Source organism: Chiloscyllium plagiosum, unplaced genomic scaffold (assembly GCF_037043375.1).
Source record: "Chiloscyllium plagiosum isolate Xiang-an unplaced genomic scaffold, Cpla_swu_hap1 HiC_scaffold_8, whole genome shotgun sequence".
Classification (NCBI taxonomy): Eukaryota; Metazoa; Chordata; class Chondrichthyes; order Orectolobiformes; family Hemiscylliidae; genus Chiloscyllium; species Chiloscyllium plagiosum.
In genome coordinates this window covers 96,700,382-96,726,975 of record NW_028270146.1, presented here as the reverse complement: position 1 = coordinate 96,726,975, position 26,594 = coordinate 96,700,382, and the positions used below count along the sequence as shown (strand labels likewise).

Sequence of the window (26,594 nt, the reverse complement as noted above, 5' to 3'; positions counted from 1 at the left end):
TGCCCCTTGCACCCTAAACCTAAGACCTCTAGTTCTGGACTCCTCCACCCCAGGGAAAAGATCTTGTCTACTTAGCATATCCCTGCCCCTCATGATTTTATAAAGCACCTATGGGGTCACCCCTCAGCCTCCCTCCAGGGAAAACAGCCCCAGCCTATTCAGTCTCTCCCTATAGCTCAAATCTTCCAGCCCTTGAAACATCCTTGTAAATCTTTTCTGCCCCTTTCAAGTTTCACAGCATCCTTCTGATAGGAAGGAGACCAGAATTACACACAATATTCCAAAAGTGGCCTAACCAATGTCCTGTACAACCGCAACATGACCTCCAATACTCAATGCTCTGACCAATAAAGGAAAGCATACCAAATGCAGCCTTCACTATCCTATTTACCTGCAACTCTACTTTCAAGGAACTATGAACCTGCACTCCAAGGTCTCTTTGTTCAGCAACACTCCCTTGGACCTTACTATTAAATGTATAGGTCCTGCTCTGATTTGCTTTCCCAAACTGCAGCACCGCTCATTTATCCAAATTAAACTCCATCTACCACTCCTCAGCCCATTGGCCCAACTGATCAAGATTCTGTTGTAACCTGAGGTAACCTTCTTTGTTGTCCACTGCACCTCCAATTCTGGTGTCATCTGAAAACTTACTAACTATACCTCTGTTCACATCGAAATAATTTATGCAAATGACAAAAAGTAGTAGACCACTGGTCACAGGCCTCCAGTCTGCAAAACAACCCTCCACCACCACCTTCTGTCTTCTACTTCAAGCCAGTTCTATATCCATAGGGCTAGTTCTCCTTTTATTCCATGAGACTTAACCTTGTTAACTAGATCACATCCACCAGTCTGCCCTCATCCTCTTTGTTATCATAGAGTCATAGAGATGTACAACATGGAAACAGACCCTTCAGTCCAACCTGTCCATGCTGACCAGATATCCCAACCCAATCTAGTCCCACCTTCCAACACCCGGTCCATATCCCTCCAAACCCTTCCTACTCATATATCCATCCAAATGCCTCTTAAATGTAATTATACCAGCCTTCACCACATCCGCTGGCAGTTCATTCCATATATGTACCACCCTCTGCGTGAAAAAGTTGCCTCTGAGGTTTCTTTTATATCTTTCCCCTCTCGCCCTAAACCTATGCCCTCTCTAGTTCTGGACTTCCCGACCCCAGGGAAAAGACTTTGTCTATTTAACCTATCCATGCCCCTAATGATTTTATAAACCTCTATAAGGTCACCCCTCAGCTTCCGACGCTGCAGGGAAAACAGCCCCAGCCTGTTCAGCCTCTCCCTGTAGCTCAAACCCTCCAACCCTGGCAAACCCTCCAACCCTGGTAAATCTTTTCTGAACCATTTCAAGTTTCACAACATCTTTCCGATAGGAAGGAGACCAGAATTGAGTCGTTCAGTTGAGAACATGGTTGGCATGGATCAGTTGGACCGAAGAGTCTGTTTCCATGCTATTTGAATTTGTGACTGCACGCAATATTCCAACAGTGGCCTAACCAATGTCCTGTACAGCCTCAACATGACCTCCCAACTCCTGTACTCAATACTCTGACCAATAAAGGAAAGCATACCAAATGCCGCCTTCACTATCCTATCTACCTGCGACTACATTTTCAAGGAGCTATGAACCTGCACTCCAAGGTCTCTTTGTTCAGCAACACTCCCTAGGACCTTGCCATTAAGTGTATAAGTCCTGCTAAGATTTGCTTTCCCAAAAGGCAGCACCTCGCATTTATCTAAATTAAACTCCATCTGACACTTTTCAGCCCATTGGCCCATCTGGTCCAGATCCTGTTGTAATGTGAGGTAACTCTCTTCGCTGTCCACTATACCTCCAATTTTGGTGTCATCTGCAAACTTACTAACTGTACTGCTTATGCTTGCATCCAAATCATTTATGTAAATGACAAAAAGTAGAGGACCCAGCACCCATCCTTGTGGCACTCCGCTGGTCACAGGCCTCCAGTGTGAAAAACAACCCTCCACCACCACCTCTTCTACCTTTGAGCCAGTTCTGTATCCAAATGGTTAGTTCTCCCTGTATTCCGTGAGATCTAACCTTGCTAATCAGTCTCCCACGGGGAACCTTGTCAAACGCCTTACTGAAGTCCATATAGATCACATCTACTGCTCTGCCCTCATCAATCCTCTTTGTTACTTCTTCAAAAAACTCAATCAAGTTTGTGAGACGTGATTTCCCACACATAAAGCCATGTTGACAATCCCGAATCAGTCCTTGCCTTTCCAAATACATGTACATCCTGTCCCTCAGGATTCCCTCCAAAAACTTGCCCACCATTGAGGTCAGGCTCACCGGTCTATAGTTCCCTGGCTTGTCTTTTCCACCCTTCTTAAACAGTGGCATTACGTTTGCCAACCTCCAGTCTTCCAGCACCTCACCTGTGACTATCTATGATATAAATATCTCAGCAAGAGGCCCAGCAATCACTTCTCCAGCTTCCCACAGAGTTCTCGGGTACACCTGATCAGGTCCTGGGGATTTATCCACCTTTAACCGTTTCAAGACATCCAGCACTTCCTTCTCTGTAATCTGGACATTTTGCAAGATGTCACCATCTATTTCCCTACAGTCTATATCTTCCATCAGATTCACTCGATCTATCCTGTCTATACCTGACATATGCTTCCTTCTTTTTCTTAACCAAACCCTCAATTTCTTGAGTCATCCAGCATTCCCTATACCTACCAGCCTTCCCTTTCACCCTGACAGGAATATACTTTCTCTGGATTCTCGTTATCTCATTTCTGAAGGCTTCCCATTTCCAGCCATCCCTTTACTTGCGAACATCTGCCTCCAATCAGCTTTCGAAAGTTCTTTCCTAACGCTGTCAAAATTGGCCTTTCTCCAGTTTAGAACTGCAACTTTTAGATCTGGTCTATCCTCTTCCATCATTATTTTAAATTTAATAGTATTATGGTCGCTGGCCCCAAAGTGCTCCCCCACTGACACCTCAGTCACCTGCCCTGCCTTATTTCCCAAGAGTAGGTCAAGTTTTGCACCTTCTCCAGTAGGTACATCCACATACTGAATCAGAAAATTGTCTTGTACACACTTAACAAATTCCTCTCCATCTAAACCTTTAGCACTATAGCAGTCCCAGTCGATGTTTGGAAAGTTAAAATCCCCTACCATAACTACCCTATTATTCCTACATATAGCTGAGATCTCCTTACAAGTTTGTTTCTCAATTTCCCTCTGACTATTAGGGGGTCTATAACACGTTCCCAATAAGGTGATCATCCCTTCCTTATTTCTCAGTTCCACCCAAATAACTTCCCTGGATGTATGTCTGGGAATATACTCCCTCAGCACAGCTGTGATGCTATCCCTTATCAAAAATGCCACTCCTCTCTTGCCTCCCTTTCTATCCTTCCTGTGGCATTTGTATCCTGGAACATTAAGCTGCCAGTCCTGTCCCTCCCTGAGCCATGTTTCTGTAATTGTTATGATATCCCAGTCCCATGTTCCTAACCTTGCCCTGAGTTCATCTGCCTTCCCTGTTAGACCCCTTGCATTGAAATAAATGCAGTTTAATTTATTAGTCCCACCTTGTCCCTGCCTGCCCTGACTGTTTGACTCACTTCTGTTCTCAACTGTACCAGTCTCCGATTGATCTCTTTCCTCACTATCTCCCTGGGTCCTCCTTCCCCCACCCCAACCACCCCCACCTCCACCCCCAACCCTACTAGTTTAAATCCTCCCAAGCAGTTCTAGAAAATTTCCCTGCCAGTATATTCGTCCCCTTCCAATTTAGGTGCAATCCGTCCTTCTTGTACAGGTCACTTCTACCCCAAAAGAGATTCCAATGATCCAAAAATGTGAATCCTTCTCCCACACACCAGCTCCTCAGCCATGAATTCATCTTCTCTGTCCTCCTATTCCTGCCCTCACTCGCACGTAGCACTGGGAGTAATCTAGATATTACTACCCTTGAGGACCTCCTTTATAAATTTCTGCCTAACTCTCTGTAATCTTCCTTCCAATATCGTTGGTTCCAAGTGGACAATGACCTCTTGCTGGCCGCTCTCCCCCATGAGAACATTCTGCAACCTCTCTGAGACATCCTTGTTCCTGGCACCAGGGAAACAACACACCATTCTGCTTTTTCTCTGCTGGCCACAGAAAACTTCTGTCCTTACCTCGGACTACAGAATCCCCTAACACAATTGATCTCTTGGAAGCCGACATACCCCTCATTGCATTAGAGCCAGACTCAATACCAGAAACTTAGCTTTTCGTGCTACGTTCCCCTGAGAATCCATCACCCCCTACATTTTCCAAAACAGCATACCTGTTTGAAATGGGTATATCCACAAAAGACTCCTGCCCTAGGTGCCTACCACTCTTACCCTTCCTGGAGTTAACCCATCTATGTGACTGTACCTAAGACTTTTCCACCTTCCTATAATTGCCATCCATCACATACTGTTGTTGTTGCAAATTCCTCATCGCTTCTATCTGTCTCTCCAACCGATCCACTCGATCTGATAAGATTCTCATCCAACAGCATTTATGGCAGATATAATCCGCAGTAACCCTTAAACTCTGTTTAAACTCTCACATCTGACAAGAGGTACATATCGCTCTATTAAAGGCCATTTTTGCACCTTCATAATCTACGGACCCAGAAAATAACATTGTCTTATTCCTCTACAAAATACTGCACCAGGTTAAATTAATAGCTATGGCGCATATTTTAAGTTTAATCAAGAGCCTTATCTCTAAAAACATATAATCAAAAAAGAACCTACTGTACTCACTAATGCAGCCTTTCTCTTGGACAGACTTAAAACAACAATTAACTTATCTGATTCTGTGTTGTGAACTTCGCCCAAACCGGTTCCTCCAAGATTGGTTGTGAAATTCACTGTTTGTTAATTTTCCCAGATGCACTCCGATGTCCAGTGGCACATGAATTCAAAAACAGCAAAGCTCTCTCTCTCTCTCTCTCTCTCTGTCCTCACCATGTGCTTCCTTTGTGTGTTCTTCTCCCTTTTAAAACTGCTGTGTTTTGACTTTTTTTTTCCAAAGTTCCAAAACAATGCAAAAGCATATAAAACAGTAATTGCTGCTTCTGGAATTCGAGGGAATCGCCTCCAGCACCTAAAATACCTCAAAAAAAAAAGGAGCAGCTCTTACAGCCAAAAAAGTTTTCCCATCCTCTGTCTTGGATTACCCAGAATCCTTCTACTTCTTCAAAAAACTCAATTAAGTTAGTGAGACATGATTTCCCATGCGCAAAGCCATGCAGCTATCCATAGTCAGTCCTTATATATGTAAATCCAGTCCCTTAGGATAACAACTTGGCCACCACCAATGTTAGGATCACTGGTCTATAGTTCCTTAGCTTTTCCTTACTACCTTTCTGAAATAGTGGCACCACTTTCGCCGACATTCAATCTTCCGGCACCACAACTGTGACTATCAATGATGCAAATATCTCAGCAAGGGGCCTGCAATCGCTTCCCTGGCTTCCCACAGAGTTCCGGGGTACACCTGATCAGGTCCTGGGGATTTATCCATTTCAAGACATTCAGCACCACCACCTCTGTAATATGGACATTTTCCAAGATGTCACCATCTATTTCCCCACATTTTATATCTTCCTTGTCTTTCTCCACAGTAAACACTGATGCAAAATACTTGTTCCGTATCTCCCCCATCTTCTGCAGCTCCACACAAAGGCTGCCTTGCTGATCTTTTAGGGGCCCAATTCTCTCCCTATTAACTTTTTGTCCTTAACATATTTATAAGAACCCTTTGGATTCTCCTTAACCGTATTTGTCAAATGCAATTTCATGTCCCCTTTTTGCCAATGTCATTCTTTTTAAAGAAGGAGTTTAGCAATTCTGCATAAGTGGATCTGTTGGCCATGAAACTGTGACAAACTGCTTTCTTTGACAGCATCAGGTCCAAGATGGTCAGCGAAACTTCCTGAAGATTACATGCACATGGGAGACTGGTTATCAAAGTTAAGTCTCACGGAATAAAGGGAGAACTTTCCATTTGGATAGAGAACTGGCTCAAAGGCAGAAGACAGAGGCTGGTGGTGGAGGGTTGTTTTTCAGACTGGAGGCCTGTGACCAGTGGAGTGCCACAAGGATCAGTGCTGGGTCCTCTACTTTTTGTCATTTACATAAATGATTTGGATGCAAGCTTAAGAGGTACAGTTAGTAAGTTTGCAGATGACATCAAAATTGGAGGTGTAGTGGACAGCGAAGAAGGTTACCTCAGATTACAACAGGATCTTGATCAGATTGGCCAATGAGCCAAGAAGTGACAGGTGGAGATTAACTTGGATAAATGCGAGGTGCTGCATTTTGGGAAAGCAAATCTTAGCAGGACTTATACACTTAAAGTTCTAGGGAGTGTTGCTGAACAAAGAGACCTTGCAGGTTCATAGCTCCTTAAAAGTAGCGTCGCAGGTAGGTAGAATAGTGAAGAAGGTGTTTGATAAATAAAAGAAAGCATACCAGAGTATTGAGTACAGGAGTTGGGAGGTCATGTTGCGGCTGTACAGGACATTGGTTAGGCCACTGTTGGAGTATTGTATGCAATTCTGGTCTCCTTCCTATCGGAAAGATGTTGTGAAACTTGAAAAGGTTCAGAAAAGATTTACAAGGATGTTGCCAGGGTTGGAGGATTTGAGCTATAGGGAGAGGCTGAACAGGCTGGGACTGCTTTCCTTGGAGCGTCTGAGTCTGAGGGGTGACCTTAGAGGTTTACAAAATTATGAGGGGCATGGATAGGATAAATAGACAAAGTCTTTTCCCTGGGGTGGGGGAGTCCAGAACTAGAGGGCATAGGTTTAGGTTGAGAGGGGAAAGATAAAAAAAAAAGAGACCTCAGGGGCAACTTTTTCACGCAGAGGGTGGTATGTGTATGGAATGAGCTGCCAGAGGAAGTGGTGGAGTACAATTGCATCATTTAAAAGACATTTGCATGGGTATATGAATAGGAAAGGTTTGGAGGGATATGGGCCAGGTGCTGGCAGGTGGAACTAGATTGGGTTGGAATATCTGGTCGGCATGGATGGATTAGACCGAATGGTCTGTTTCCATGCTGTATATCTCTATGACTCTACTGTCATGTCACCTGCCCCTCCCCCAAATATCTGAATCTGTATTTTCCCAGTTGAACACCATCAGTGAGCTATTGCGTTTGGCATCAAACCAGTGTTTGATGGACAGCAGGAGGCATCACAAAGTCCTTAAAACAGATGTTCTCTAATTGACCTGTTCAGAGATGTTCTTATTTAACTCTGGAGCAGGTGAAACGTCAACCCAGATTTCCTGGCCCAGGGGGTTGGCACACAACTATTATTCCCCAAAAGCCCCACAGTAAGCCGTAACGAAACTGGAGGCAATGGAAATTGGTGGAGAGGTGTCAGAGGGATAGTTTTGCTGGTTGGATTTGTGTCCAATAAAAAGGAAGATGAACTGTGTTTGTTGGAGGTCAATCATCTCAATTCCAGACTATTGTGACAGGAATTCTTCAAAATAGTTTTTTTTTTTCATCAGCCTGTTCAGAAATGTAATAACATACTTTTGGAACACATTGGATGAATGCCTGGACCTTGTGGTACAGAGGTAGAGATGCTACTGCTGTGGCACAAAGCATCCTTAGGTTTTTCAGGTTACTGTCCTAGGCCCACTCATCTTCAGTTGTTTCATTAATGACCTTTCATTCATCATGTAGTCAGAAGTGGGAATTCTCTGTGACAACTGCACAACATTCAGCACCATTTGTCACCACTTGAGCCCCTAAAGCACTGCATGTCACGTGCAGCAAGATCTGGCCAACATCCAAGCTTGGTCTGATAAGTCAACAGACGTGCCAGGCAATAATCAATTAAAATTAGAGATTACTACCATCTCCACTTGACAGTCAATAGCACTATGTTGCTGGATCTTCTCTTCTCTTTATTCTTATTTGCGAATGGAACTATGAGGGTTACCTGACCAGGAACTGAACTGGATCAGCCATCTAAATACGGTGGCTACAAGAAAGGTCAGAAGTTAGGGATTCTCAAGTAATTCACCACTTTTCTCCCTTATGCCTGATCCAATCTCTAATTCATAAGACAGAAGTCTGATGAAATACCAGCAACCGGTAATTGAGTTTAAAACTAGAAGTGAATATGCAACTAAATTGTTTTGGTCTTTATTCTGTCTACTGTCTTCCTTCACAATGTTATATTTCTTCAATATTGTCTGTCTGAAGAGATGCAGCGGTCCAAATTACCTGTTTACCGTCCGAGACACCCACAAAATGCCATGCCTCCAATGGAGGCCCCGACTGCCAAGATGCTCAGAACAGGTAAACTCAATTTTTTTTGTTTGTCTTTTGTTTAGTAAGGTGAAGTTCAAAGTCAGTGGCATATTTTGATTGAATATGAATCAGCAGCTTACATGATGCACATTTCTACATGCAACCCACTATCTTCAATCAATTCAGTGTCCCGGGTCCAACCATCTTCAGCTACTTCATCAGTGACTTTCCCTCTATCGTCAGATCACAAGTAAGAATGTCTGCTGATGACTGCACAAGGTTCAGCACCTTACACAACTCCTCAGATACTGAGGGAAGCCATATCCAAATGTACCAACACCTGGACAATACCCAGGCTTGGGCTGAAAAGTAGCAAGTAGTATTCATGCCACACAAATGCCAGGCAATAACCACTGCCAATGAGAGACATTCAATGATTTATCATTGAAACCCCAACTATCCTAGGCGTTGTTATTTGACTTGAAACTGAACTGGACTATGTGGCTGAAAGACAGAGGCTTGGAATAATGCAATGAGTAACTCGCCACCTAAAGTCCCAAACCCTATCCACCATCTACAAGGCACAAGTTAGGAATGTAATAGAATATTGTCCACTGGCCTCTACAACATTCCAGCTTGACACCATTCGGGCGAAGTAACCTGCTTGATTATTTATAAATATTCAGTTACTCCACCACTGACGCTCAGTATCTACAAGATGCACTGCAGAAATTTGCTAAAGGTCCTTATACAGCACCTTCCAAACCTATGACCACTTCCATCGAGAAGGACAATGGCAACAGATACCTGGGACCACCTACCTCCTGCAATTTCCCCTCCAAGCCACTCATTATCCTGACTTCATCATTGCTTGGTCAAGATCCTGGAATTCCCTCCAGCATTGTCAGCCTATCTATAGCACACAAATGCAGCTCACCACCAGCTTGTTGAGGGTAACTGGGAATTGATTACTAAAGATGCCCCATCCCACGGGTGAATTTTTAAAAATTCATTCATTTCTTCATAGGTCGAGTGTGTGGTGCTGGAAAAGCACAGCAGGTCAGGCAGCATCTGAGGAGTAGGCGAATCGACGTTTCAGGCATAAGCCCTTCATCAGGAATGAGGGCTCCTATTCTTGATGAAGGGCTTATGCCCAAAATGTCAATTCTCCTGCTCGGATGCTGCCTGACCCACTGTGCTTTTCCAGCACCATGCTGTTGACTCTGATGTCCAGCGTCTGCAATCTCACTTTCTCCTAGTTGATTTCTTGGTAGGTGTGTCCCCAACCCTCACCTCAGCTAGGTTCTAAGATTGGGTATGGCATTTTATGCTGCATACTGTAGATAGTTTCACTAATGCATTTTCATAAAGTGGGGAGATTCAAAGTTCCAAGGCCAAAGATGTGGCTGCATGAAAGTATGGTTGTCAGTGGTGCAACAAAAGAACACAATTTTGGCTGGTTTTAGTATTAGAGGAAGTCAGAAGATGGAGAGGTGCAAGACCATGGTGGGGGTTTGATCAGCAAGTGTTGGTGGATCAGAAGTTGATGCAGCTCAGCTGGCGCAGTGATCAAGAAGTTGGTTAGGTTATACACCAAATGGGGCTAAGTGCTCAAACAAAAATAAAATACTCCAGATGCTGGAAATATGAAACCAAGCAGAGCATGCTGAAGAAACTCAGCAGGTCTGGAAGGCATCTGTGTAGAGAGAAACTAGTTTCAAGCCCAGGGTAATAACTGTTCTGAACTTGAGGGTATTAAGAGATTCATTTGTCAGGACACTAGCTTCAAAAGAAATTTATTGTTGAGTTGTTAATATCAGCAATAATTGAGAAATTTCCATGTTTATTCAATTCACCATTTCTTTCTCAATTTAGATAAAGTCTCACGGCCATCTTTGAGAAAGCTCCCTGTGCTCCCAGAATTTGAGAAAGATTTACCTCGGACATTTAATTTTTCAGAGAAAAAGTCTAGTGCTGTCCTGTTTGAGGCAACAGCACAGCCAAGTAAACAGACGTTAAATAAAAGGTACAATTTACTCTCTAATCTGAACTCAAAAGTGTAAATTAATAATCTGTGAATACACCCAGTAACCAAGTCCACATTTCAACTTGGTGCATTAACTGAGATGTAACGAATTGATGCCTTTTGGGCTAATTGGGATTACATAAACAGGATACGTTCTGCTTTTCTGACTGTCTCCATTCCCTTGCAATGACCCCTCATTTATACTAGCTGCCTTTTTCTTAGATATTCTCAACCTAGAAGGGGAAGTTGTACCTTTACATGCATAACTGCTCTTTCTTTAACTGGAGAAAATGTATTTATTTAATTCCTTTTACAATTTCTCATTCACTAATTTTGTGAAAGTTTTAAAAGTTGGCATTCTATTGTGAAACCACTTACTTGACAACAAGCCCTGGGTACTTAAGTATCAGTGGAAATCTAGAAGTTTGTACTGAGGTGATGGAGTAAGTTGTTATCATGAAGGCAACAGTCTCCGAGTTCAGTGAACAGTCTGAGACGTCCAAAATCTCCGGTCTTAGTACTATTGAGTTGTAAAATGTAGCGCTATGAACTCTGCATTTAATTTTGACAAAAGAATAACAAATTAATATTTCAACCTGAGAAACAAGACCATTATTTCTCTCTCGCATTTGGGGAAGGTATTGCAGAAGTCATTTTTGAAGTTAGATTACAGGCTTCACTACAAATTGATGAATATCTCTGACAGCTTGGTGTAGTCATAAGCTTTTCCTTGTGTTATTGTTAATAGTTTTGCCAATCATCATATAATCTTACAACAAACAATCTTGAATCGTTCATGAAATGAGAAAGCTCCGATCTATATACTGTATATTCGTGTGTTCAACCTTGATCAGACTGTTGACAGTACAGTCTTCAAAGGTCATGTTTTTAAACATAGGAGCAAAATTAATTCCTCACATGCCTTTGTTACAGCATCAAAAGTAAGACTTCTAATGTGGATGCAATTCTACTAATTTCTTACCATGCTGAAACATTTTTATTATAAAATTTATTTTGAAATAATTCCATAGTCACAGATACCTATAATTGTGTATTATTCATGCAGTATACATTGCTTGCTTGGTCCTGGTGGTGTCAACTAATTTTGAAATCTGATATTGCCATGATAACATTGGCAACCCTTTTTGTTTTTTGCTCACGAATGCTGGCATTGTTATGAATTGGATAAATTTTAGTAGGTTTGAAATTGACATACTGATATTTGACAGTATATTTGTCTCTTTCACAGTTGTTCCAGACGTAAATTCTTCTGACTAAAACGCATGTTCTTACTTTAGTGCATAATAAATATAACTTGAATTAGATTTTAATATATTTTCTTTTTCAGAAAGAAAATACCCCCTCTATCAAGGATGACTCGTGCTGATATGGAAAAGTGAGTGAAATTTGGCTGTGATGCATTTGAATTGAGTGCACTTAATGCACTGATTGGTTGGCATACTCAAATCTTTTAAAAAATGTTGTTACACGGTAATTTGGGTTAAAAGTTTGTAGTGCCCCTGAGAGTGTAACTGATCCTAGTTAGCCTCTTCCAACACCTATAGGTATGATGAGAAGCTTTGTGCTTTTAATGTGTGAATTTTGGATGATTTTGGTATTGGCCAGGTGACTGGGGATGGCTCCTCTCTTCTCTGAAATAATGCCTCAAAATCTCTTGCATCCATCTGAGACACCAAGCAGGCCCCCAGTTGAGTGCAACTATACAAAACAATTTGTATAACTAAAAGTATCTAGAGTCATTGTAAATGTATGTAAAAGCTGTAAAAGAGAACTATGCTAATATGGAGCAGGTGACTTTATTCCTTGGCTTTTGAGATCTCTAGTGATGTATGTTGAGATTTCTTTCAATCCTCATGATCATTTTATTTCTTCAGGTACATGGCACTGAGAGTGGTTGAAACAGAGCTTAGAGACCAAAATCAACTCTTGGAAGTTGCCCAGCAGCAGTTAAAGCAGGAACTGAAGATGGCAAAGGCAAGATTCTGTTCTGGCTGAGTAGATTTACTGCCATTCCTGAAGAAGGGCTTATGCTCGAAACGTCAATTCTCCTGCTTCTCAGATGCTGCCTGCCTGCTGTGTTTTTCCAGCACCACATTTTTCAACTCTGGTCTCCAGCATCTGCAGTCCTCACTTTCTCCTAGATTTACTGCCAGCCTAATTCTGAAGCCTTTGTGAAAAGTATCCTGAATTTGTGAAGGAATTTGTTCCATTTTTCTTGAATATGATGTTTTAGGTTTGATTACTTAACAATGACAAAGTGATCATATAACTAACCCTAACTAGTTCTGAGGTCTTTTCTAGTTCTTTGCTCATCAAAGCTGTTATTCAAACAAGTATTTACCATTTATACTTTATATCACCAGGTATTTTGTAGTAAATAATCTCCCAAATATAGACTGGGACTGCCATAGTGTTAAGAGCTTAGATGGAGAGGAATTTGTGTGTACAAAATGTTTCTGATTCAATATGTGAACGTACCTAAGAGAGAAGGAGCCAAACGTTACCTACTCTTAGAAAATGAGGCAGTGCAGGTGTCAGTGGGGAAGCACTTTGGAGCCATAATTCTATTAATGTTAAAATAGTGATGGAAAAGGATAGACTGGATCTAAAATTAGCATATTAAATTGGAGGAAGGCCAATTTTGATGGTATTTGGCAAGAACTTTCAAAAGTTGATTGGGGGTGGTCAGATGTTGGCAGATAAAGGGATGGCTGGAAAATAGGAAGCCTTCAAAAATGAGATCAGAGTCTAAAGACAGTGTGTTCCTGTTGGAGCAAGGCTAGTAGGTATAGGAAATGCTGGATGACTCCTGAAATTGAGTTTTTGGTTAAGAATAAGAAGGAAGCATATGTTGCTTCCTTCTTATTCTTAACCAAGCGGTTGAGAAAGGACAGCACATAACATATAGGGTGTTACTGTGTGACAAATGGTGATTTCTGTGCTATGGCAGGCATAGAAACAATTTAATTAGGTATCAAATTTTGGAGTTACAGGAATTCTTGTCAAAATGTGACAAAAATATAATAGTAAGGAATTTTCTTAGTTGAAAACTGTACTTCTATTGGAATGTTCTCGATTTGAGATCCTGTCAAATAAAAACAAAATGCTGAAATACTCAGCAGTATTCCTGCTTTCTACCTTGTTCCAGACTGGCCCCTTTTTTTTTTGTTCTCGCCTCCCATCATCCTGTTTCTGTTTGTTCTTAATCTGTTAAACTTCTAATGTTGACGAGTTCTGAGAACTTCTTTATTTCTCTCCACAAATGCTGCTACTTTAGCATTTTCTGTTTCTATTTTAGATTTGACACTATCCAGAACAAACCAGTCCTCTTGATTGGCAACATATCCATAAAGGCTCATTCTCTCGATCACTGACACTCACTAGCAGCATTGTTTACCATCTACAAATGTACTGTAGAAATTTACCAGGGCTGTTTGGACAGCTACTTCCACATCCATGACCACTACCATCTAGAGGAACATTGGTATCAGACATGGGAACACCAGTACCTGCAATTTCCCCCTCAAGTTACTGACCATCCTGATGTGGAAATATATTGCTGTACCTTAAGTGTCACTGATCAAAGTCATCGAATCACCTCCCTAACTATACTATGGTGTACCTGCACCAACTGGATTGTAGCAGTTTAAGAAGGCAGCTCACTACCACATTCTCAAGGACAATTAGGTAGGGCAATAGATGCTGGCCTATTCAGCCATGCCCAATCTAATCCCAGATTTTTTTTAAAAACAACCTAGCACCTGCTATATTAATGTGAATACTGTAGTTTGGTTAAGTTCTTTTTGGTCACGTGGATTTTAAAAAAGACTAAGGTATCACGGCTCTTATTACCTGTACTATTTCAACTATTATCCCACATTTTGTTACTAGGACCAAACAGAGGAGTTAACGGCAAGGACAAAGAGTTTGCAATCTGAGAAGGAAACACTAATCAAGAGGCTTCAGAACTGCACAACTGTACTGGAAAATAACCTGATTGATCCTGGTAAATCTGACCAAGTCTTTGTCACCACTGTAAGGGTTTTGTTTTGGTTTAAAAAGTTATACAAGTCCTGGTGAAACATGTACTGTCCTTTCTGCTATAATGTGACAGTTGCATTCCTGTGAAACCTTGCACTATAGAAAATCACGCAATGAAAATAACCAGGCTTATGGAAAAAATACAGCCGGCGCAGACCACCAACAATATTACTCAAGATTTGAAACAAATATAGTAGTTAGCCTAACACAATGGAAAGTACAGTTAAATATTAAATTCGTATCTAATAATGAGTAAATTTAACACTTGCCTTAAAAGTTGAAGATAACTTGATGGGGGAAAGAGGGTGGTTTTGAGGTTGCTGAGTTAAGATGGTCTGAGAGTCGTCGTCGTCATCTTCACGTGCAGTTGTGGTTGCAGGGTTAAGATGAAAAATAGTTAATCCAGAAATGGATGGCTGTGGTTGATTGTATTCTGACTGTTTCTAGGGGGTTGGCTTAAAGATTTGCTACTTTGCCGTTTTTCTTGTTTCATAAGGAAGCTATTCATAGGTGCCAAGTAAGACCTTATTTCCACAAACTGCTATCTTGCTGTGTTCTGTATTGTAATCATTGGAGCAATACAATGTTCTTTGATGCGTGGGAGCTCCTCTGACTGTTCAAAAGTTTTAAAATCATAAATTGTATCTGGGAGAAGCTTCCGCCAAATTGCATGCAAGCAGTCCTTACTGACATCATTGCAGACCTCTAAATAATGTCAATAGCATTCTTGATGTTAAAGCTCTTCTAAAATTGAAGAATACTGCCCTTATTATCCCCCTCAGTAGCTGAAATTAGCTTCTTAAATCTATGTCTTAAATAATAAGCTTTAAAAGCTGCTATTACACCCTGGTCCATCCATGAAGGAGAAAGGTTGTGTTTGGAGATAGAAATAGCATTTTGATACAGGCTACTAGACTAGATGGGATTGAAGCTCACAAAGAGGAGATGTTAGCAATTACGTAAAAATACATAAGTCCCCTGGGCCGGATGGGATTTATCCTAGGATTCTCTGGGAAGCCGGGGAGGAGGTTGCCAAGCATTTGGCACTGATCTTTGTCATCATTGTCTACAGGAATAGTGCCAGAAGACTGGAGGATAGCAAGTGTTGCTCCAGTGTTCAAGAAGGGGAGTAGAGACAACCTTGGTAATTATAGACCAGTTAGCCTTACTTCCGTTGTGGGTAAAGTGTTGGTAAAGGCTATAAGAAATAGGATTTATAATCCTCTAGAAAGAAATAAGTTGATTAGGGATAGTCAACATGGTTTTGTGAAGGCTAGGTCGTGCCTCACAAACGCTATTGAGTTCTTTGAGAAGGTGACCAAACCGGTGGATGAGGGTAAAGCAGTTGATATGGTGTATATTTCAGTAAGGTGTTTGATCAGGTTCCCCATGGTAGGCTATTACATGAAATACAGAGGCATGTGATTGAGGGCAATTTAGCGGTTTGAATCAGAAATTCACTGGCTGAAAGAGGGTAGTGGTTGATGGGAAATGTTCATCCTGGAGTTCAGTTACTAGTGGTATACCACAAAGATCTGTTTTGGGTCCATTGCTGTTTGTCATTTTTATAAACTACCTGGATGAGGGCGTAGAAGAATGAGTTAGTAAATGAGCGGATGACACTAAGGTCGGTAGAGTTGTGGATAGTGCAAAAGGATGTTGTAAGTTACAGAGGGACATTAAGCTGCAGAGCTGGGCTGAGGTGGTAAATGGAGTTTAATGCGGAAAAATGTGAGGTGATTCACTTTGGAAGGAGTAACAGTATTAAACAGGGAAAAGCAGGAACGGGACTAATGGTAAGTTTCCTTCGTAGTGTAGATGAGCAGAGAGATCTGTGACCATGTACATAGATCCCTGAAAGTTGCCACCAAGGCTGATAGGGTTGTTAAAAAGGCATATGGTGTGTTAGCTTTTATTAGTAGAGGGATTTAGCTTTGGAATCATGAGGTCATACTGCAGCTGTAGAAAACTCTGGTGTGGCCGCAATGGAGTATTGCGGACAGTTCTGATCACTGCATTATAGGAAGGATGTGGAAGCTTTGGAAAGGGTTTAGAGGAGATTTATTAGGACGTTGCCTGGTTTGGAGGAAAAGCCTTGCAAGGAAAGGCTGAGGGTGTTGAGGCTGCTCTCATTTGAGAGAAGATGGTTGAGAGGTGACTTAACTGAGATTATAAGATAATCAGAGGGTTAGATAGGGTGGACAGTAAGAGCCTTTTTCCTCAGATGGTGATGGTGAGCATGAGGGGCCATAGCTTTCAATTGAGGGGTGATCGATATCTGACAGATATCGGAGGTAGTTTATTTATTCAGAGTAGTAGGGGTGTGGAATGCATTGCCTGCAACAGTTGACTTGCCAACCTGAAGGGCATTTAAATGGTTATTGGATAAACATGGCTGAAAATTGAATAGTGTAGGCTAGATGGGCTTCAGATTGTTGAACTGACCTGTGAAACCATCGAGGACCGAAAGGCCTGTACTGTGCTGTAATGTTCTATATTCTATGATGTTTAGCAATGTTGGAGGATGGCTGGCACATTATCCAGAATGAGAACAATCATAAAATCCAAAGTCATTTTCTTGCAATAATTTCTAAAAACATCTTCGAAAACATCAACAATAAGGTCAGAAAAAATTGCCCCATCATTCAACCTCTCTGTTGACCTAAAGTAGATATCTATAGTGGACTTAAGACAACCTTTCAAGCCTCACAGGTTGGCAGTGGTACACCACCACAGACTTGAGCTTTGTCTCCACTAGTATTGGCACCCAACAACAATCATATGATCCTTTGCAACCTTAAAGCTGAAAGTGCGTGCTTCATTCTTAGAAATGTAGATGCTTGGTGGCAATCACTTCCAGTATAAAACTGTCTCATCCAAATTGAAAATTTGATCAAAGTTGTAGCCTTCTTTCTAAATCAATTTTTTTTTCCACAATGGGAGGAATCAATGTCGCACATTCCCCATTTGCACTGGCAGCTTCACCAAGTAACTTTGCTTTATGAAAAGCATAGCGATTCTTAAAACCAGCAAACCAGCCATGATTAGCACTAAAGGCAGGCAAATCTGCATGTTTTTCAGCTTTTTTCTTTAGAATTTCATAAATTCATAAGGCTTTCTCATTTATGGTGAGAAAGCTGGTCCCAGATCACTTTTTCATTTGATCGTCTATCCACACATTTAGAAGCAGCTCTATTTCCTCAAGTTCGTTTGGCTGTGATCTCTCAGATTTGCTAGTACTCCAACTTGTTTCAGCAATACAGCTTGCTTTAATTTTTCTACATTGTCTGTAATGCCCCATAACATACACTGCTTTATTCCTGTTGCATGAACAATATCACATGTTCTTTCGTTACATTCAAACATTTTATAACATTGAACTTCTCCAAGTGTTTTAGCCTTTCTTTTACTTTCACCACCTGCAATTTTATTACCAGCATGCTGCTTGTAAACATTCTTTGTTATGTTGTCCTCCTATATTTGTAGGTAACACAGCAACATTTGCAAAAATAAACTGAAAATAATGGAGTATCTCTCAAAAAGCATTTCACAACAAAGCACGGGAGTCAAGTGAACATGTGATGTTGACACAGATTCTGGCATAAACACTGTATTCCCCCACGTGCTGTGACACTTAGTATTAAGAGATGGAATCGTGTAATAGCCAGCACATGTATATGAAAGTTCGTTTTATAAGCAGTGTTCACCTATTCATCAATTGCATTGCAGCCAATTCACGTTGACAAAACGCGCATAATGGCAGAAAGGGTATGAATGCATAAATTGGCTGTTGGTTCCAAAGAATATTCTTACTGGAATCAAAACTTTAATTCCACTTCTCTCTCTATACAGATTCTACCTGACGTGCTGAGTGTTTACAGAATTTTTAAATTTTATTTTCAATCTCTGGAGTCATTTGTTCTATTTTGGTTGATGCTTACATTATACATGGCAACCTGCATGTTATGTGAATTGGTTTTTGCATTATACTTGGATCCTTATGCCACAGATCCTTGAGTATTATGAGAACAGTCTCTGCCAATCTCTGTTTCAGAATCACCATTGCTATTGTGAATTGTTGTGAAAACTCTTCTGGTTCACCAGAATCCATTAGGGAAGGAAATCTGCCACCTTTGCTTGGTCTGGCAAACATGTGAATAATGACTTTGTGCAATGTGATTAACTCTTTAATGTCTTCTGAAATATCCTAACAAGCTACTCCAATTGAAGGACAATGGAAGTTTGTAATGGGTGACAAATGCTAGCCCAGGAATGAATAAAGTAAGTCGTGGTGATCATATTTGTTTCTATTAAAGGTATTGTATAACCATATATTGCTGTGCAGCGTGAAACACGGGAGTATCCCAAAAATCTATGATTTTGTTTTATAACTTTTGATTTTGCTCAGATTTCTACTGTTCAATAAAACAATTGCTTGGTTTACCTAGTGGCGTAAAATTACAGTATAGGATAACCAAATACAAAGACATGAAGTTTAAAATCAGGGTCAGTTCTTTGAAGGTAGTAATAATCTTTTTTTTGAGTGTAGCTGTAGAATTCTCACCAAGCTTGTTTTGTTTTTCTCACCAGCAGCGCAGTGCACCTTTTTAGCTCTGTCAATGCACCATTCTAACAGAATGGAATTAACAAAACGTATCTAGCAACACATAATAAACAGACAGTTGTCATCACCTTGCTTCCCCCTCGAGTGAGACTGCTGCTTTCCTCTTTCCTTGAAGTGCAAACGTGTAAATAGTTAAAGGTTCTGTTCACAAAGAGGCCTCTGATTTAGGATATACCCCTAATGTCTTTCTCATCTTTGCTTATTTTTGCTTTTTCAGTTTCAGCCAATAGAATAATTGAAGAACATGATCAAAAGAATGCATGCCGAAGGGATGTAATGGTAACGTAATTTTTTTCTTTTGTGTTTGATTTTTGCTTGTTTGTGGACAGTGAAATTTGGAAATGGGTCTGCAGCCAAAAGTTTGGGGGCTGTGGGTATAATTTTGACCTGCTTTAGAGTTGGAGGTTGCCAGTCCTCCCTGTCCATTTGGATCTGGTTCAAGAGGACAATTTACTTTGGCACTGCATCCCAAGGAGGGATTTGGGATGGGGAAAAGATATCAGAAAATACATGCAAGTAATTCTACAAATTATAACTGACAGAACAGATGCCGCATCGACTTTATAGCAAGATTGCATTTCAGTTGTAAAAACAACAATCTATTCTAATTGAGTCAAAATTCCTACCATGAATTTAACCTGTTTTGGGCATTAATTTTTACATTGCAAGCTACACATCTGAATCAAAGTCAACAATTCTATTTCAGTTAGAAATTATGTACGAGTTATTAAGCATATACAGTACAAAGAAAAGTAACAATTTTGAAACTTTCTGCTCCAAAATTAGACCATTTTGTGATTGATCTCTTTCCCCCACCACAAACGAGCATGTTTTTTTCTTTCCCTATTGCTGCTGAAGATTTCAAAACACTGACCAAAAGAGGTTTCACTCCCCACACCCTTTTTATATTGTAAGTTGTACCACTGAGTTACGAAATGGAATGACTGCTGAATAACTTGTCTGCTTCAGGTACTTGTGGAGAATCTCCTGGCAGAACTACAAACGTTGGGAAAATTCACAGAAGAAAAGAGGGGGAGGTTCCAGGTAAGAATCTACTTCTAAGCATTGTAATATTTCATTGCAATGTTTTCCAATAAAAAGATCATTTTAACATTTACTTTTATGAATATGTAAGAATCCTGTTGGAGCAGCACAAACTGGGAACAAGATATAAATAATTTTATAGATGTATAAACTGTCATATCAAAAAGAAAATTCTGATGGAAGTGTTTTTAAGTTAGTACTGCAGGGAAACTTGAACTGACTAATGAGTAAATTTTAAAGATTGCGCAAATTGATGAAATCTGAAGCAGGCAGCACAATGCAATTAGTTAATAAATGTCAGTTGGTGAGGGTGCACAGATAAATGAATACTTGTGTCAAAATTACCAAGGTGACTACGATTCTTTTTGCAACCACAGTATAGACCAGCATTGTTTGTTTCTAACTCATAACTACTATTTATCAGAATTATCACATTATTCTAAGTTCTTGAGGGAAAAATATTTATCTGATCCAAGGCATTCATGCTGCATGTGAGTAGGTGCTTCAGTTCTGTCAGCAATGATGTGAATTGGGTTACACCGCAGTACATATTATTTGAAAAGGAGTCATTGCCACCGAAGAAAGATGTAATCCAGTTTAACAGACATCATTTATGCTGGATGTCTGTTGGGATGGTCTGATCAACCTTTGCCTAACAATAATGCTCAAATCAGTTTACAATTGGGGTTTGAAATTTTTCTATTCTTGAATATAATCTTGGGTGCCAATTGTCAGATAAGTTTGTCACTGAAGGATACGCCATCCTTGAGACTAGTTTTATTTCTGAAGTGTGGCTTATTTTTGTGGTCTTTAGGATATTAGAATTTTTGAAATTTCCACAATATCCTAAACAATTGAAGGAAGAACCGTTCAGCCCTGTGCATTAGCATGTTTTAGAAACGAATGTTTGAGGTCTATTTACAATAGAGATTTGAGAAAATGTAAGAATTTGTGGAATCATCATGGTGTTGCTCATGTGCATATAAGATTCTGTCGGTTTACTTGGTAATTGAATCAAAATGGGTAAAAGTATCAACTTTTTTTTTCCCTGACTGCCCTTTAAATGCGGAACTGACACATTTGAAGAGTCAGTATTTTTTTTCTTTTCTTTTCTGCCCTTCACACACCTGTTTATTTATTTATTTTTTTTTCGTTTTTTTTTTCCCCCCACACTACTACCTAAGTGCGGTAGTGCTTATTTTATCCCCAGCACCCATGGTGTGTGTGTGTGCAGGTGGGAGACACAGTGAAAGACACAAAGTGCACAAATCTTTATTCAATTTCCACCACCAGGAAGATAGGAAAACACCTGGGTGGCCAGTGACAAACACTGCCCTTCACATCAAAGGACAGTGCTGTGTGATCAAAACAGTGAGGGGGAGGGTAGGGACTAAATCAAAATAGAGTTGGAGGGAGAAATGATGCACTCCACTCCCTGCGGCGCCCACCTCTCCCTGAACAACTCCAGGGTGTTGGTCGACACCGCGTGCTCCTTCTCCAAGGACACCCGGGCTCTAACGTAACCGCGGAAGAGGGGCAGGCAGTCTGCCCTAACGACCCCCTCCACGGCCCGCTGAAAGAGTCAGTATTCAAGAAAGTGCAGTTAGTGTGATTGGGCCAGAGAGTTCTAGTAATTTGACTGGGTAACGAGGAAGGATGATCATTTTCAAGTCTGGATGGTGAGTGACTTATAGAAATGGTGATGTCTGCCATGTACTTGCTGCTTTTGTCATTTCCAATATTAGAGGTTGTGGGTTTGTGAATATGTTTAGAGAATTTGATTGATAGGCTGTTTCACTTGGCTATTCCACTGAACAACTATCTCAATCTTGGCACAAGTTCCAAGTTATGGAATGTTGATGAGAAATACTTTGCTCGGTTGGGATTGCATTTGTCATGTCCAGACCCAGAACTTAAATTGATAGGTGGTCTATTTATATGTATTGTAATTTGTTTATCATTCTATTTATGAAACTGACTTTTTGGAGTGACAACAACCAAAAGACAACCAGACCAACTAAGAACAGATTTCTTTCTTTGAAGGACATTAGTGAATCAGAACTTCACAAGTAGGCGTTTTGCCTATAGGGAATACCATTACCTGCAAGTTCCCCTCCAAGCCACTCACCATTCTAACTTGGAAATACGTTGCTGTTCCTTCATTGTCACTGGGTCAAAATCCTAGAATATCCTCCCTGATGGAAGTAATTGAACTGTCAGCAGAATGAGAAAGCAGCTTCCCACTATCTTTAAGAGCAACTAGGGACAGGCAATAAATGCTGCGATGCCTGTGTCTCATGAATTAATAAAACAAAAACCTGGTTTTCTCCCTCTCTGATATTGATCATTGGGCTGACATCAGGGATCTCCTGGTTGCAGCAGAAGGAGGAGCTGTTGAATATTCATTTTTCTGGAGCTCCACAATCGGTACTCATTACTAACCTACTGTGATCACACTTAAACATCAAATTCATCATGGCGGATTGAAATTGAGAACTTGCTAATGCACATAGTGTTCTCACTAAACTATGTATCTTTTTAAAAGGTGTGAAGTTACCTGCTTCAACTCCCAGGCAGTGCATTCCAGACCCCCACTAGCCTCTGGGTGAAATAGATTTCCCTCGTGGTTTTCATGGTTGTTTCCTACTCGGTGATCATTCATGTGCCACTTATACTATTTCCTATTATCCCTGTGAATAGGTGACGAGGCTGAAGTTGGAGAACGCAAAGGAGGAGAGTGCTAGAATCGTACAAGAGACAGATTTGATCCAGAAGGACCTGGAGGAGTGGAGAATATCTTTAAACCAATCAAAACAACTTTTACATCCGGACTTTGAATGCGCTTATCCTTGCGATTATAATGAATCACTTTAAGGTGTATATATTGATTGTGTATGTTTAATAAAGTTGCACAAAGGGAATAATGGAATCAGCCTGTTAAGATCTTGAACCATTGATATACTGATATCACTCAATAGACAAATCACTGAAATCTATCCCCAAGGTAAACTAACTTGGATGTTATGTTATTCTGATTTATGTGCTATTGCCTTCCTTACAGTATTTTTCATTTATAGAAATGCTTTTGGTCAAACCTTCAGCTAACTATCTGAACTGTCTTGAGCTACTGTGTCACAAAACTTGACAGATGCTGTAGATAATATTTAACCTGCAAATATGGATTTCAGTCCAAGATAAAATTTGTGGGCTTTTATGAAAGGAAGTTAGTAAGTTTAAAGTTAAGGCAGATTGTCTGTTTCAATGCTGAATACAGAATAATTGGCCTAATAAGTCCAAACTGACAATTTGTCTGATATGATGGATAAACCAATTGTCTTAATATTATCAACAGCCCATATCACTCTCTTGCCTCAAAGTTTCAATCACTATTGGACTTGGTCTCGGCTTATCTTTTAAATGGTGCAGTATAGGCGAGTACAATGTTTATGGACTTGGGTAACTAATTAGTTCCAAGCCATACTTTTCAGGTTGCTTTGTTTAGTGCCTGCCCTTACCTGAAGTATATTTTTGCATTTATTCAATAAATTTAACTTGCTAGGCCATTTCAGAGGGCAATTGAAAGTCAATCACAAAGAACAGTTGGTATCCTTCAGGTGAACAATACACAGCCTAATTATACCTTCATTACAAACCTTTATTACAAAAAATGTCAATGGATATGACTAAAACATAAATATATTTAAATTATTCATGTGAAACCATTTTTAGATTTTGTATGTGGGATTACCAAATAAAGTGTGTTACTGCACATCCAATAATTTTCTCACAGTACTTGTTTTCATTGAGACAGTTAAATATGTTTAGCAGTTCTTTAATTTCTTTGCTAAGCGTGGGTCCTTGCGAATCTTTTCTTCCAGTTCAAGATATTTTATTGGTGCTGTCTCTTTGTGCCTGTAAACAAGTCAAGGTTTGGAGTCTTAATTTAGTATTTGAAGGTAAAAGGAAATTAATTGACAATAGGGGGTTTAATTTTTAAATTATGAATGGTTGATAATATCTAATTTTTAAATCCTAATGGAGTAGCAGGGTATCTTATTTCTGATGGTCAAAACTAAGCAAAATGCAAGAGGAATACTCTCATTAATAAGGAACTAATGTAAAATTAGTTTTGTGTTAGACTGTTTCCTGTAGCTGTAGATCCATAGCACTGAACCATTTGCAATGTGCCACAAGTTCACACTGACTTGATCTTTTATTGAAGCACGACTGGTGTAGGAAATGTTACGATAACAACTTGCTTTTGTCATGGTTTTAATGTAGCCGCATGTCATGGTACTTAAGTGTTATTGAACAAATTATCACACCATGATATTTAAGGAAAAATTAGCAGACTGTTAAAAGCTTAGTCTAAGAGGAGAGTTGAAGGGGAAACTAAGGGAAATGGAAATATGTTGTGTGTCATCAGTATACCAGTTTACCTTTCTGATACATGTTCACTCTATCATAGCATGTAACCTGAGACTATTACAGCCTCCTATGCCATCTTGCCTCGAATCACTTGAAGCTTGGCACTCTAAGTTGGAGCACTTGTTTGGATTCTTCAATACTATGTCATTCATGTCCAGGGTCTGATGTTACAAGTAACACTTCCTTTCCTTTTGTGTGTGGACCTCTGAGGTCTATGTCCAAATAAGACAGCAATGGATTGCCACACCATTTGGAGTGCATGGAACCAGCAGTGGCCACACAACTTAAAGGGAATGTTAGTCGCAGGGGAAACGTAAACATTGCTGCAGCAGGTGAAATATTCTATTGGAAGAAAACCTGCATCACTCTAATAGTTAACCCATTTCAAGTAAGAAATGACCCATATCACATCATCACCTTACCATCAATTCTCAATTGGTCAAGCAGAGTATTTGGGATGTTTTTGTTAATTCAGTGCTCATTGTATTGGACAATGCAGCAAGATTTTCACGTTGCATTACTATGTTTGTATACACTATTTGGAGGAGCTGGTGTTGGACTGGGGTGGACAAAGTTAAATATCACAACACGAGGTTATTGTCCAACAGGTTTATTTGGAAACACTGGCTTTCAAAGCTCTGCCTCTTCATCAGAGGGTTGTGGAGCAGGACCATAAGACGCAGAATTTATAGCAAACAGTTAGTGTCATGCAGTTGAAATATATTAAACAAACTTAGATTAAGTCTCCCATCTTTTAGAATGGGTTTCCAAGTTTTGGTTCGTTAATATGTAAATCCCAGAATTCCTTTTAAGTCATGTTTTGCTCAAAAATGCATAACCTACAGTCTATCCATGTACGATTCTCTAAACCCACTTTAGAAATGGAACCAGTCTGACTCCAGATTAGGGGACACAAACTTTCACCTCACACCTTTAATGTGTTGTCTGAGCTGAGATGACACCATTTTGTGGAAAATCTGAGGTAATAATCTTGAGAATGTGATTTAAAAGGAGTCCTGGGATTACATTTTACGAACCAAAACTAAGAGACCCATTCTAAAAGATGAAACACTTGATCTAAGTTTGTTTAATATATTTCAACTGTATGACATTGTGACCTACTATAAATTCTGTCTTAAACATTGTCACCTGATGGAGAGACAGTGCTTACAAATAACCTGTACCAGCTATAAGCTGGTATTGTGTGATTTTTAACTCTTTGTATATGACACAAATGGAGAAAGGATTATATCTAGCTCAAATTATGTATGGAAGGCAAGTGCAAAAAAACTTTGCCAAGAAAACAATTGCCTATACATGTCAATCATCAAGGATTGTGGAGAATGAGCTGGAGACAAAAAGCAAGTAGCTCGAGAACTAACAAACATTGTGCATTGGGCTGGAAGCAAGTTAGAAATACAAATAGCTGGATAGCAGCAAAGATTTCTAGAATATGCAACCAGTCCAGATTGTATACGATTGATCATGGTGTTACATTGCAAAGGAACAGAAGCTGGCTCAAAGTAATGTAAGGCACATAATCAAGGACAAAGACAGTGAGGAAGAATGCTCTGATGACAATGCTTATGCAGTGCTACTGAAAAGCCAACCATAAACAACAAAAGTTGTTGAGCAACTGCAAGAGACTAATGAAAACTTTGCCAGATGGGTGATCATCAAATCATGACAAGCTTTCAAATCTTCAAAATATTGAAAATCACACAACACCAGGTTATAGTCCAACAGGTTAATTTTGAAGCACTAGCTTTCGGAGCACCACTCCTCCTTCAGGTGGTTGTAGAGTAGGACCATAAGACCCAGAATTTATAGCAAAAGGTTAGTGTCATGCAAGTAAAATGATATATTTAACAAACCTCGATTGTTGTTAAGTCTCTCATCTTTTAAAATGGGTTACAGGTTTTGATTCATTAATATGTAAATCCCAGAACTCCTTTTAAGTCATGTTCTCAAGATAAATTATGGTTTAATTACAGAAAAGTGACCTCTTAGCTCAGATATTGCCTTAAAGGTGTGAGGTCAGAGTCTGCCTGTACTCAATCCTGACTCAGACTGGTTCTATTTCCAAAGTT

General features: G+C 40.1%; 2 protein-coding genes across 5 annotated transcripts in view; one reads left to right on the top strand and one right to left on the bottom strand.

Annotated features, from left to right (window-relative positions):
- Positions 1–24,617, top strand: part of knstrn (kinetochore localized astrin (SPAG5) binding protein) — a 30,814-nt gene extending 6,197 nt beyond the window's left edge. For 2 of the 3 annotated variants that reach the window (XM_043698242.2, XM_043698243.2), the window contains exons 2-9: positions 8,273–8,368; positions 10,196–10,346; positions 11,695–11,742; positions 12,242–12,341; positions 14,259–14,373; positions 19,250–19,311; positions 20,002–20,076; positions 22,777–24,617. In XM_043698242.2, coding sequence (XP_043554177.1) covers positions 8,273–8,368; positions 10,196–10,346; positions 11,695–11,742; positions 12,242–12,341; positions 14,259–14,373; positions 19,250–19,311; positions 20,002–20,076; positions 22,777–22,950 — 821 coding nt within the window. In that variant the 3' untranslated portion in view covers positions 22,951–24,617. The remainder of the gene's footprint in view (positions 1–8,272; positions 8,369–10,195; positions 10,347–11,694; positions 11,743–12,241; positions 12,342–14,258; positions 14,374–19,249; positions 19,312–20,001; positions 20,077–22,776) is intronic. The other variant, XM_043698244.2, reaches the window with a different exon arrangement.
- drc7 (dynein regulatory complex subunit 7) overlaps positions 23,836–26,594 on the bottom strand; it is a 100,203-nt gene continuing 97,444 nt past the window's right edge. For both annotated transcript variants that reach the window (XM_043698240.2, XM_087990142.1), the window contains one exon: positions 23,836–23,988. In XM_043698240.2, coding sequence (XP_043554175.1) covers positions 23,898–23,988 — 91 coding nt within the window. In that variant the 3' untranslated portion in view covers positions 23,836–23,897. The remainder of the gene's footprint in view (positions 23,989–26,594) is intronic.